This window comes from Erithacus rubecula (genome assembly GCF_903797595.1).
Source record: "Erithacus rubecula genome assembly, contig: scaffold_88_arrow_ctg1, whole genome shotgun sequence".
NCBI classification, from domain to species: domain Eukaryota; kingdom Metazoa; phylum Chordata; class Aves; order Passeriformes; family Muscicapidae; genus Erithacus; species Erithacus rubecula.
In genome coordinates this window covers 327,824-340,263 of record NW_027635446.1, presented here as the reverse complement: position 1 = coordinate 340,263, position 12,440 = coordinate 327,824, and the positions used below count along the sequence as shown (strand labels likewise).

At 52.1% G+C, this 12,440-nt stretch overlaps 1 protein-coding gene across 1 annotated transcript; it reads right to left on the bottom strand.

Moving 5' to 3' along the window:
• Positions 1-2,141: 2,141 nt before the first annotated feature.
• On the bottom strand, positions 2,142-8,544 carry LOC306816786 (medium-chain specific acyl-CoA dehydrogenase, mitochondrial-like; the record flags this gene model as incomplete). The annotated part of the gene is made up of 8 exons (XM_079333248.1): positions 8,498-8,544; positions 7,000-7,096; positions 6,222-6,319; positions 6,051-6,124; positions 4,791-4,875; positions 4,550-4,630; positions 3,731-3,861; positions 2,142-2,289 (listed from the first exon to the last, which is right to left on the bottom strand). Exons 1-8 carry the CDS (start codon positions 8,519-8,521, stop codon positions 2,142-2,144), a joined length of 738 nt encoding a protein of 245 aa, XP_079189374.1. The 5' UTR covers positions 8,522-8,544.
• Positions 8,545-12,440: the final 3,896 nt, after the last annotated feature.

The window sequence follows — 12,440 nt, the reverse complement described above, 5'->3', positions numbered from 1 at the left end:
CCGCACCTGCCCCTCGGGACACCGGCGCCCAGCCCGACCCGGGCCCCGCGCCGCCCCGACCGGCTCCGACCCCGCCACCGGGACTCGATGCCGCCCTGGGCAAAAGCTCCGCTGCCGGACGGACGCACGGCGAGCTCGACGGGCCTCAGAGTCATTCTAGAGCTAAAGCGGTGACACACATCAGCTCCGCTCAGATAATACATGCCAGCGCTCATCATGGGCCCGGACAGCGCCGCCTCCTCCGCCCCGAACCGAACCGAACCGGGCCGGAGCCGCCGCTGCCAGCGCGGGCCGCTCCCCGCGGCCGCAGCCGGGCCCCGCCAGCGCAGCGCTGCCCGCGGCGCTGCAGCCAAAGCCCCGGGCCAGAGCCGCCCCGGCTCGGCGCTGCCGCCATCGGCCCGAGCGACCCGGCCCGGCCCGAACGCTCCGCCCCGGGGCTGCGGCACCGCGCTCCGAGCGGCCCCTGCCTCCCTCCCTCCCTCCTTTCAACAGCCCCGGCACCGGCACCCGAGGGGCTCTGCCCGGGGGGCTCCGAGCCCGGGGGGCTCCTCCCGCCAGCCGCCCACAGCCCTGCCACCAACGAGACGCGCCCCGACCTTCCCCGGGATCCCCGACCTTCCCCGGGATCCCCAACTTCCCCCAGGATCCCCAACTTTCCCCAGGATCGCCCCTTCCCCCGGCGATCCCCACCTTCCCCGGTCTCCCCCCGTTGCCCCGGGCCCGTCCCGCACCACGCGGCCGCTCCCGCTGCAAAGGAAATCCGCCCGCGCTGCGGCGGGAGGAGCCGCCGGCAGGATCCGCCTGCGAGCGCCCCATTGGCCTGGAGCCCCACCCGCACCGCCTGCATCGCCTCCCGTCCAGCCCCGAATCCTCATTCATCCCACCCGCACCGCCTGCATCGCCTCCCGTCCAGCCCCGAATCCTCATTCATCCCACCCGCACCGCCTGCATCGCCTCCCGTCCAGCCCCGAATCCTCATTCATCCCATCCGCACCCCCATCCCCATCTCCATTCCCTTCCACTTCAATGCTCGTTCATCCCCATCCCTTCTGCCTCCTTCCCCCTTTTATCGCTGTCCATGCACGTACCATCCCCATTCATCCGCCTCCAATCGCATCTCACCCTCCTCCATCCTCATCCTCCTCCACTCTCATGCCAACCTTCTCCACCCCAGCCCACTCCATCCGCTCTGCCTCCATCCCCATCGTTTTTGTCCTGGTGGGAAAAGATCTTCACAAGAGACTCGATGTGCAAAGAATGGCTGCGGGGTTCTTCACTACTGTCATAGAAATCAGTGTAATGTCTTCTACATGGATCTGAATGTCTCTAGGAACATCCACCCGGGCAAGTTTGTTACAGGACCCCGGCAACCCGACCCAGACAATTTGAGCTCCTGAACTGTCGGGTAATGGGACAAACGGGTCCACACCGAGTGCACTGCAGACGGTCTGAACTTCTGGTGGACCCACAGAACCCAGACAGCCTGAACTTCTGAACTTCAGGGCAAAATGGAGACACGTGTTCAAGGGGGGAATATGTGGTTCAGGAAAGCTGCACCTTCCTGGTGCCTCAGCCAATGGCAAAAGGAACAGAGCTACATGTAGTGGAGCTCAGAATAAAAAGAGGCTGCACCCTCCAAAACCGAGAGAGAGACAGAGGGAGAGACAGAGGGAGAGAGGCAGACAGACAGACAGACAGACAGACCCCATGGGTGTATGGGCCAGTGGACTCTCCCTTGATTGGAATAAAGTTGCAGAACTCCTCTGTCTCTTTTGTGGGCTGGGAGGAATGAGGGATTTGTCTTTACAAACAAGCTGTAGGTTTGCTGATAAATGAAATTGGAGATTGAAAGATGAAAGAAACGATGAGGGAAAACCGTTAATTCTATAAGAGTTAAAAATTAAAAATGAGGGTTATACATTAGAGGAGAATTTGAGGTGTCAGGCATTCTGGGAAGTCTGTGCCTCTCAAGTACCTCAGCCACTGGGGAAAGACAGAGGGAAATGCAGCTGAGAAATTAGGATAAAAAGGAGGCTGTGTCCTCCAAAAAATTGGAGAGATCCCAGGGCACTGTGAGAATTCCAATATATCTATGAGCCCTGACAAGGTTCAGCCATTTTCCTTCCATGGCAATTCATCCTTTACTGGTTCAGGAAGCAGCAAGAATTCCTGGTGAGCACCTTCCTGCCAATCTGGATGCCAGGGGTGTCAGCCTCCACAATGAAGCCTGTGAAGGCTCTGCTGGCTGGAGCCCGGGGGTCAGGATCAGTACGGGCCAGCAGGAAATACCTGGGGAGGACAGAGATGGGGGTTCAGCTCAACTCCAAAAATTAGTTCAGGGCAAAATGCTGAGTGGTTTTGTCCATATATCAAGTGGTAAGGTAACAACTCTTTTTAATTGGCCCTTCAAAAAAAAAAACCCACAAAAAAACAAACAAATGAGAGGGAAGGAGTGTGAGGAACACAGCGTTGTCTGGGCATCTCTTCCTGCAAAACTAAGGTTTAATGGAATTCCCTCAGGTAAACCTGCAAAGCTTGTTCACCTTTTCCATGTGTTGTAAGACTCAATATACCCCTCAGCCTCCCAAATACCCAAAAAAAAGGCCAGTTCTCAGCAGGTTATTCTCTAAGGGTTATTGTAGAGGGAATGCAGCATTGTATGCAAGGCCTTTTCCTCTGACTTGAAAATATTTCCATTTTACTCTTCATGGTATCATTTGTAAATTAAGTTTTTGTGTCAGCAATTGCTGTCAGTCCCATTTAGGGGGCTCAGGAACATTCTGGGAGAGTGAAGAAATTAAACAACTTTCATAGATAAATGTATAAAGTTCTTCCTCTTGAAGAGTTTGTGTGTTGTGGTGGCAAGAGTGTAAACCCTGAGGAAGGGTCTGTGCTGCCCTCTCCAGACCCTGCAGCACAGCTCAGGCTCTGTGTCTCCTTGGAAATGTTTTACCTTCAGACAATTCAACCCCAGAGTTTTTCTGTTTTCCCTGTGAGCGGGAGGCATTCCCAGCTGAGTCAGAAGCAGCTGATCCCTGTCTGGGAGCCAGGTCAGGGTTTGGTATCCTGAACATTTTGGAGTTGACTCTACCTCCCTGTCCCAAAGGGAAAGTGGAGGGAACTGCATCTGGTTTCAGCCCAAATGAGCTGTGACATCATCGAGCTCAGGTGTCATCAACCTGTTTCCTCTCTGGGCACCCACAGCACTGGGGCTGTGGTGCCTCTTCCCAATGACCATGCCTTGGGTTTTAGCTTTGATATTTTTCAGAATCTCTGCTGCTTAGTGTTGTAACTCAGACTTCATGTTAGGTGTTAGTAAATTCTCTTCACAGGGGAGTTAGACAAAACAATTCCTTTCTAGCTGGAGAATCAAGGACAACCAATATCCAAAAAGCAAAACAATGGTGAGGGAAAGGGGGCAAGCCAGGGGACTGAGACTTCATAGCCTGGGGCTGTGCTTGGATAATTCACCCCAAGATGTGGATGAACCAAAACTTACAGAAGTGTGAAAACTCATGATCAGGACCCATCTTGGATTTGATTTGGGTGTAGCCCTTGCACTGCCCAAGATTCATCCTTTCAACAAATGCCTATTTTACTGCTTTTGCTCTCTCTGATCTCTGTTCCAGGTCACCTTTCCCAAGCAACAGCGACACACTGGAACACTCTGCTTTGCAGCATACCCTTAAAGAAACCCCAGTACAGACCAGTACTGCCACAATAAACACACCAGTTGGCCTTGCCATCGTTGGTGATCCACATCTTCTGCCCCTTGATCACGTACTCGTCCCCTTTCCGCTCCGCCCGCGTCCCGATCCCGGCCACGTCCGAGCCCGCGCCCGCCTCCGTCACGCAGTAAGCCTGCAAGAAACAACCCCAGATCCCAAGGAAAATACTGTCTGGGTTTGGGGGCAAAAGAAAAATGTGGGGAATGGATTTGTAGAGAGCTCTCAGGGACTGAGAGAAGGCTCACACGTCTGTATGCAGACCCGAAGATGAGAAATGCTGATGCAGAAATGCTGTGGAATAGGACAGGTATTGCTGAGGGAGAAATGGAGCTTGAAAAAAGCTTCAAAGGATGGCCTTGTAAATAAGACTAGATATTTTTGAGATGAAAGATGCATTGTAATAGAACCCAGGAGGGGTAATTTTAGATGAGATGTGTTTTACAGCATGATGTGACAAAAGCTGATAGGCCAAGGAACGATTATAATGTATTGCAATTAGGGAATAGTTGGCTTCTAATTGTGATGGCGTGAATTATAACATCTGTATTGTCTCACCCTTCATATGAGACTGAAAATGGAATAAAAGTTTTTTAAATGCCTCTCAGTTGCCCCATCTCCAGGTCAGAAAAGGGGAAAATCCAACAGGAAACCACAAAATCATTATGGAATTGTGGGCAATGACCGATCCTGGTCACACAAACATCTGAGGTTCATCTGTCATTAATTAATTACTTAAGTAATGGGATTCCCTGATCAAACACACATCAAGGATTCCTCTGTCATGAATTAATTAATCAATACAATTCCCTGGTCACACTCACACACATCAGGGGCTCCTCTATCATCCTGCCCAAGTATTTTTTCTGCTGCTGCTCCTTCCCAGCAATGATCACGGGCATTTGCTGGAAGGGAATGTTCAGAGCATTAACCCATCACCTCAAGGGCCCAGAGTCCAGTTTGGAGCACCCAGAGCCCAGTTTGGAGCACCCAGAGCCCAGTTTGGAGAGCCTAGAGCCCAGTCTGGGAGCCCCAGTCCCAGTTCTGGACAGGATCAGGACTCACCCCCAGGGAATTGGCCTCGATGGCTGTTTGCACCCCAGTGCATCCATATGCCAGCTCCTCTGTGATCAGACATGCCCCAGCCCACCTGTAGGGGGAAAGGAGGCAACTCAGGGGGGGTCTCAGGTGCACAATATTAATGATTTGCAAGAATTTATTATCCCAAATGCCCCCCATGGGCACCGAGTTTCATCAGAAGTTCTCCCTTGGGAATGCTTTGATTGATATTTGTGTTATTTTGTTTCTTTTCATTGAAATCAGATGATTTAAAGGTCCCATTTCACCATTGTCAAGGGGTTAGTTTTGTGCTCAAGGTGGGACAAGTGGCACAGAATGGCCAGAAGGTGCCACCAGGATCTGTCACTGCTTTAAGGGCCACATTGGCTCTGATTATATCCCTCAAATCCCTTTTTCCAGAGGCAGTTTAGTGCAGCAGATACCATTTTACCTGGGAACTTTGAACCACTTCTTCCCTTTCCTGTGCCCTTCTCTTTTCCTATTTTGAATTTCATTTGAATCCTTGGTTCCATGACCTTCTCCCACAGCTCTTCACACCAGCCTCTACTTTTCCACACCCACCACCAGTCTCATCAATACAAAACTGTCCAATATCCATATTCAGCCAAATTGTGCTGATGATTTCCCACAATGAAACCTGATGGTTTTTCAAATTGATTCCTGAATTTCAAGTGATTTGTACCCATTCTCCCTTTCACTGCTGGGGGTTAGACAAGGGGACCTTTAAAGGCTGCTCTTGATTCAAACCTTCCTGCTATTCTCAGGCTCTGCTGCAGAAACTCAATTTTTGATACCAGATACACCAAATCAATCAAAAAGACCCAACATGGCCTGCTCTGGACACATCCCAACTCCACTTTGGTTGGTAAAACAGGGGATCAGAAATGTAGCATTTTTTATCTGTGCACACTGGCTGCACCTTGGCTAAACTGGGAACTGATCCTCAGGAATGAGCCCTTAAATCCCTCCTGAGGGAGGATCAAAGGAAACCCTTGAATTTCTGATGTGGGGATCATAAGAATTGAGATCATGGGAGACAATCTGGTCACAAATTACTACATCAGAATCTAATTCCTTGCCTGATCCCATCCAGCCTCATCACACCCACGTGTTCCACCTGTCCACAGATTGCTTTGGGATTACTGCAGTGTGCTGCAGGTAATTTTATATGTAACCCATAATTTCACACCACAACCTCCTCCAAGGCCTTTCCAAGGTTTGTTTTAGGGATTAAAGGGGTCACACCCACCGCAGTTCTCTGGGATGTGGGAATTCATCAGCCCAAGCTCCCAGGCCCGTTTGATGAGTGGCACAGGATACTGAAACAGGGAAAATCATGGTTGACTATCACAGGTAAAATTTCAAATTTTGGGTTAAGAGAAAAATCTGTTTTTTCCTCCTGTGGGGTGGATTTACCTCCCCAGTCCTGTCATACTGTGCAGCTACAGGAATAATCTCCTCCAGAGCAAATTTCCAGGCAGTAGCTTGGAATTCCTTCTGTTCATCTGTCAGTTCTGTTGAATAAAATAAGGCAAAATAGTCATGAAGAAACTCAACTTCCTCCTTCCCCCTGAGCTCTGAGAAATGTCCACAACAGCATTAGTTATAAAATTATTCCAAAACTACTGGAAATGGAGCAGAAAGTGCCAGGTAATAAAACGCTTTTACCAAAACATCTGTCAAGCATCTGCTGCTGCCCCAGAGAATTTGCTGTAATGGCTCAGGTGTGGAGAAATTTCTGTGTCACATCCCTAGAACTACCACGTTCCCCTGATGCTGTTCATGGTCATTTTAATGGCTTAAAAGCCAACAGGACTCCTTTTTTTCTTTTTTTTTTTTTTTTTTTTTTTTTTTTTTTTTTTTTTTCCCTCAGTATGAGATAAAAAAAGCTCAAGACAGTAACAAAGAAAGAACAAAATCTCTGAAATATCATCCCCTGCCCTTGCTGTCCTGCACTGGAAAGAAAAATGGCTTTTGGTTTTCAAATAGTTTTTATAAAAAAATTAGAAATCTATTCCAAATAATGGGGAAATTTTGGAAATTCCTCCTGAAGTGCAGTACCGTTCCTTGGGTTTTTTGCTCAGTTGTTTTGTTGGGGTTTGTGGTGGGCTTTCTTTTTTTGTCAGTTTATTTTGGTCCTTTGTTTGCATTTTTCCCTCCCTGTTCCCTCCCTTCCCAGCCCTGCCACACTCACCAAAGCTGAACCCATTCCCATGTTTGCTCAGGTGCACATTTTGGGCAGCTTTGCTGGAGTAGAACCTCAAGCTGGGCCAAACCAGGGTCTGGAGCAGCTGCAGCGGGAAAGGACCATGAGAATGAGAGAATATCCCAGAGCAGAATGTCCTAGTGCAGCCCCACAGCCCAGCAAGGGACACAGGCTGTGACAGGTGGCACATAAGGAAAAAAAGCATGGAATGCTGAGCTGCTGAGTCAGCAGTGTGTGTGCACAGCTTGGCAATGCCCACAAGGTAAAGTTTAATCTGTGGCATTTTCACAAGACACGTGTTGTAAAACCGTCATTTCTCACCCATGTTTTCCCTTTTTGCTGAGCTTTCTTACCAAACTGCTGCCACAGGTGTGTAAGGAAAACAGAACAACACATCAGGAAACTCCCAAGTGTTTTAGACATTGTTTGAAATATAACTGACAAAAAGATGAGGTAGAAAAAATGACAGGGTATTGTAATCATTGTAATCATCATTTAATTGTTTGGGCTTTGGTTTGGTTTTGCTGATCCAGTTTTATGCAGCATCTCCACCAAAAGGTTTAGACAAAACTAGGAAAAGCCCAAAATTCTCAACAAGCCTGAAAGGGTTTTTTTTTTGGGGGGGGGGGGGGGGAGAGGGGGGGGAAAGCTCCCAAAGCTGCGTTTTGAGTGTGTTTTGAGATGTTTGGTCTCAGGGCGAGGTCAAAGGCATCACTAAGGTGACTCTGGACACATCAACACAGCTGGGCAGGCAGGGAGATCTCCCCAGGGGAAACAGAGAGTGCCAAGAGATCAAAGTTCTCCCACAGGGACGAGGCACTGGAGGGTTCCCAGTCCGGTGGGGTGGGACTGGTGCTCCCTGGGGTCACTTCCCACCCAAACCAGTCTGGGATTCTGGGATTTGGGCAAGCACCTGCTCCCTCCATCAGCCACTCCACGGTCAGACCCAGCTCCTCGTGCCCGCTCTGCCCCCAGTGAACCCCAAATCCCGGTGCCAGCAATGCCACCCATTAGATCACAGTTGCCCCCGCGGCTCCCGCTGTCACCGTGACACCTGAGGCAGGTGGCCACCCCCACCGAGGGACACCGGAGGGACATTGGATGGACACGGCTGAGCCGGCGACCTTCACCTTTCCCCTAATTCAGGAACGACGAGGAGACAGAACTGCAAGTGCTGACGCAGCTCCCGGGGAGCGCGACCAATAGATCGCGATAAAAGGAATGTTCCCGATAAAAGGAATGTTCCCGATTTCCAACAGGACGGGCACCGACCCCCGGGGGGAGGAAGGGAAGGGCGCGGGAGGGGCAGCGCGCACCGACCCCGATTCGAGACCGCCGCCCCTGAGGCTGGCAGCGCCGCCCCAGCCCCAGCACGAAGCCGATTCCAGACCCCCGCGATGGAGGTTGGCGGCCCCAGCACGACCCCGGGCCTGTCCCCCTGTCCCGATTCCCCCCGTGCCCCCCGTGCCCCCCGTGCCCCGCTCACCCGGCGGGCGCTGAGCGCGGACATCGCGGCGGCGGTGCCGGAGCTGCGGGACGGGACGGAGCGGGGAGATCGCACCATCCCCCGCCCCACAACCAGGCGGTGTCCCCCGAAAAAGAAGGTGCGCCCCGAGTCAGGCGGTGCCCCCCGAACAAGGAGGTGCCCCCCGAACAAGGCGGTGTCCCCCGAACAGAGCTGTGATAATTGATTTGTGTTAATCATAAAAGTATTGTGTGGGAGCCCAGGGCATACCCCTGGCCTCCTTAAAGGTCTCAAAACCTCCCTAGCAAAGGTCTCAAAAACCTCTAAGTGAGACCCTAGTGTTACAAGTGCTAAATTCTAACCCCTAAAAAAAGTTGTCAGCACAAAAAAAAATAAAAACAAGCTGCCAAAATTAGTAAAGTGTAAATTAAATTATTAAAACGTAAATAAATAAGTTTTTTTAAATGTTTATAATAAGGAACACGTAGCCAAAATAAAAAATTTAAAAAGTAAACACCTTTTCCTCCTTCTTCTCCTTGTCATCCATGTTAAGTAACACGTTAGCACTCTTAAATTAAATAAAATCAAAGCTAGACCATTTAATAAAATTTTATTGTATTAAAAAATTCTGTAAACATGTAATACATAAGACAAACTATATAAAATAAGCCCTGCCTTCACCATGCAAATGCCACCATAAATGCCAAGCTGAGCAAACCGCTGCTGGCCAAGCAAAAAGTCCCAAAAATAAAAAATAATAAACAATCCCTAAAAAAAAACCCGTCTCCGGCAATCTCTCTTCGGCTGCTTCAGAGAAAACCAGGGTTTGAACCACCTTCGTGTCCCTCTGGGGTGATCTCGGGGCAAAGGAGAATACCCAGACTGGGACAGTATTGGGGTTTGTATAAACCAGAATACTTAAGTCCGAAATGAAGCATGACACTAAAGAAAGGAAAATATATGATTAAATAATTTCGTTTCAAATCCTCCTGTTATGAATATTATGTTTCTATATAAGTTGTATCTACTGACAGCTTGCAAAACAAAGCTCTCACACAGCCCAACAGATTCTGCAAAATGAGGTTTCTTGCCTTTGTGTAATCAATTGTGTAATCTATCCCTAAGAGCAGACTTCCTGACTTCTGCCATTTCCTTATCTACCAAGAGCAGATGGGACAAATTGTCTAGAGACTCACATCGTCCAGCGAGCCCACGGACCACCACTGCTTACCCGGCAGAATTATGACAATTAAAAAAGAGCGGTTATTGATGACTAAAGGAAACAATGGAGTTGCAAACCAAAGTTCGGTGGAGCATGGAGTGGGCTGTGACCCCTCTGCCTGCCCAGCGCTGCTTGCTCTGTCTATATAAAATAAAGCAATCTAAATTTTGCTGAATATCGAGACTTCTGTTTCTTATTTATAACAGAGGGATGTGCCCCAAACAGGGCCGTGCCCCCGCATCAGGTGGTGCCCGACAGGAGTCCCGGGAACCTTCTGGATCTGCACAATTCTCTAACAGAGACTGCAGCCAGGAAAGGGTCCGGCTGTGCTCCCAGGGAACAAGGGACAGACAGGGGAAAACGTCCTCAAGGTGTGTTAGGGGAGTGTAAGGTTTGTCAGGAAGATTAATCCACAAACACCGGAGGTTTATGCCCAAAAGGGAGACAGAGGGGGCTTTTAATTTATTTTAATAAAGGGAGAGAACATGGGGCATTCCCCTGGGATCTCTCCAATTTTTTGGAGGACACAGCCGCCTTTTTATCCTCATTTCCCAGCCGCATTTCCCTCTGTCTTTCACCATTGGTTGAGGTACTTGAGAAGTCCAGATTTCCCAGAATGCCCGATTCGTAAGATTCCCATCTAATGTGCAACCTTTCCTTTTAATTTTTAATTCTTATAGAATTCATGGTTTTCCCTCATCGTTTCTGACATCTTTCAATCTCCAATTTCATCTATCAGCAAACCTACAGCTTGTTTGTAAAGACAAATCCCTCATTCCTCCCAGTCCACAAAAGAGACAGAGGAGTTCTGCAACTTTATTCCAATCAAGGGAGAGTCCACTGGCCCATACACCCATGGGGTCTGTCTGTCTGTCTGTCTCTCTCCCTCTGTCTCTCCCTCTGTCTCTCTCTCGGTTTTGGAGAGTGCAGCCTCTTTTTATTCTGAGCTCCACTACATGTAGCTCTGTTCCTTTTGCCATTGGCTGAGGCACCAGGAAGGTGCAGCTTTCCTGAACCACATATTCCCCCCTTGAACACGTGTCTCCATTTTGCCCTGAAGTTCAGAAGTTCAGGCTGTCTGGGTTCTGTGGGTCCACCAGAAGTTCAGACCGTCTGCAGTGCACTCGGTGTGGACCCGTTTGTCCCATTACCCGACAGTTCAGGAGCTCAAATTGTCTGGGTCAGGTTGCCGGGGTCCTGTAACAAACTTGCCCGGGTGGATGTTCCTAGAGACATTCAGATCCATGTAGAACACATTAACTCTGATTTCTATGACAGTAGTGAAGAACCCCGCAGCCATTCTTTCCACATCGAGTCTCTTGTGAAGATCTTTTCCCATAAGGACAAAAACGATGGGGATGGAGGCAGAGCGGATGGAGTGGGCTGGGGTGGAGAAGGTTGGCATGAGAGTGGAGCAGGATGAGGATGGAGGAGGGTGAGATGCGATTGGAGGCGGATGAATGGGGATGGTACGTGCATGGACAGCGATAAAAGGGGGAAGGAGGCAGAAGGGATGGGGATGAATGAGCATTGAAGTGGAAGGGAATGGAGATGGGGATGGGGATGGGGGTGCGGATGGGATGAATGAGGATTCGGGGCTGGACGGGAGGCGATGCAGGCGGTGCGGGTGGGATGAATGAGGATTCGGGGCTGGACGGGAGGCGATGCAGGCGGTGCGGGTGGGGCTCCAGGCCAATGGGGCGCTCGCAGGCGGATCCTGCCGGCGGCTCCTCCCGCCGCAGCGCGGGCGGATTTCCTTTGCAGCGGGAGCGGCCGCGTGGTGCGGGACGGGCCCGGGGCAACGGGGGGAGACCGGGGAAGGTGGGGATCGCCGGGGGAAGGGGCGATCCTGGGGGAAGGGGGGGATCCTGGGGAATGTTGGGGATCCCGGGGAAGGTCGGGGATCCCGGGGAAGGTCGGGGCGCGTCTCGTTGGTGGCAGGGCTGTGGGCGGCTGGCGGGAGGAGCCCCCCGGGCTCGGAGCCCCCCGGGCAGAGCCCCTCGGGTGCCGGTGCCGGGGCTGTTGAAAGGAGGGAGGGGGGGGGGCAGGGGCCGCTCGGAGCGCGGTGCCGCAGCCCCGGGGCGGAGCGTTCGGGCCGGGCCGGGTCGCTCGGGCCGATGGGGGCAGCGCCGAGCCGGGGCGGCTCTGGCGGGCAGCGCTGCGCTGGCGGGGCCCGGCTGCGGCCGCGGGAAGCGGCCCGCGCTGGCAGCGGAGGCTCCGGCCCGGTTCGGTTCGGTTCGGGGCGGAGGAGGCGGCGCTGTCCGGGCCCATGATGAGCGCTGGCATGTATTATCTGAGCGGAGCTGATGTGTGTCACCGCTTTAGCTCTAGAATGACTCTGAGGCCCGTCGAGCTCGCCGTGCGTCCGTCCGGCAGCGGAGCTTTTGCCCAGGGCGGCATCGAGTCCCGGTGGCGGGGTCGGAGCCGGTCGGGGCGGCGCGGGGCCCGGGTCGGGCTGGGCGCCGGTGTCCCGAGGGGCAGGTGCGGTTGTGGTGGGAGCCGTGGGGTTCGTGTCCAGCAGGGGCTCCGGGCTGGCCCCATTGCCCGCTGTGGCAGGGGGTGGCCGGGTGCCCGTGGCCGCGGTGGCTCGCGGTGTCCCTGCAGCGCCGTGTGCCGGCGGGGCTGAGCGGGTTCTGCGTGTGCAGCCGGGCTGCTGCAGCTCCGCTGGGAGTGTGCGGGAGGGACCTGGCACCTCTGCTCGGCCTGGCCCTGAGCCTGCCATGGTTTGTGCTTCTCGCAGGT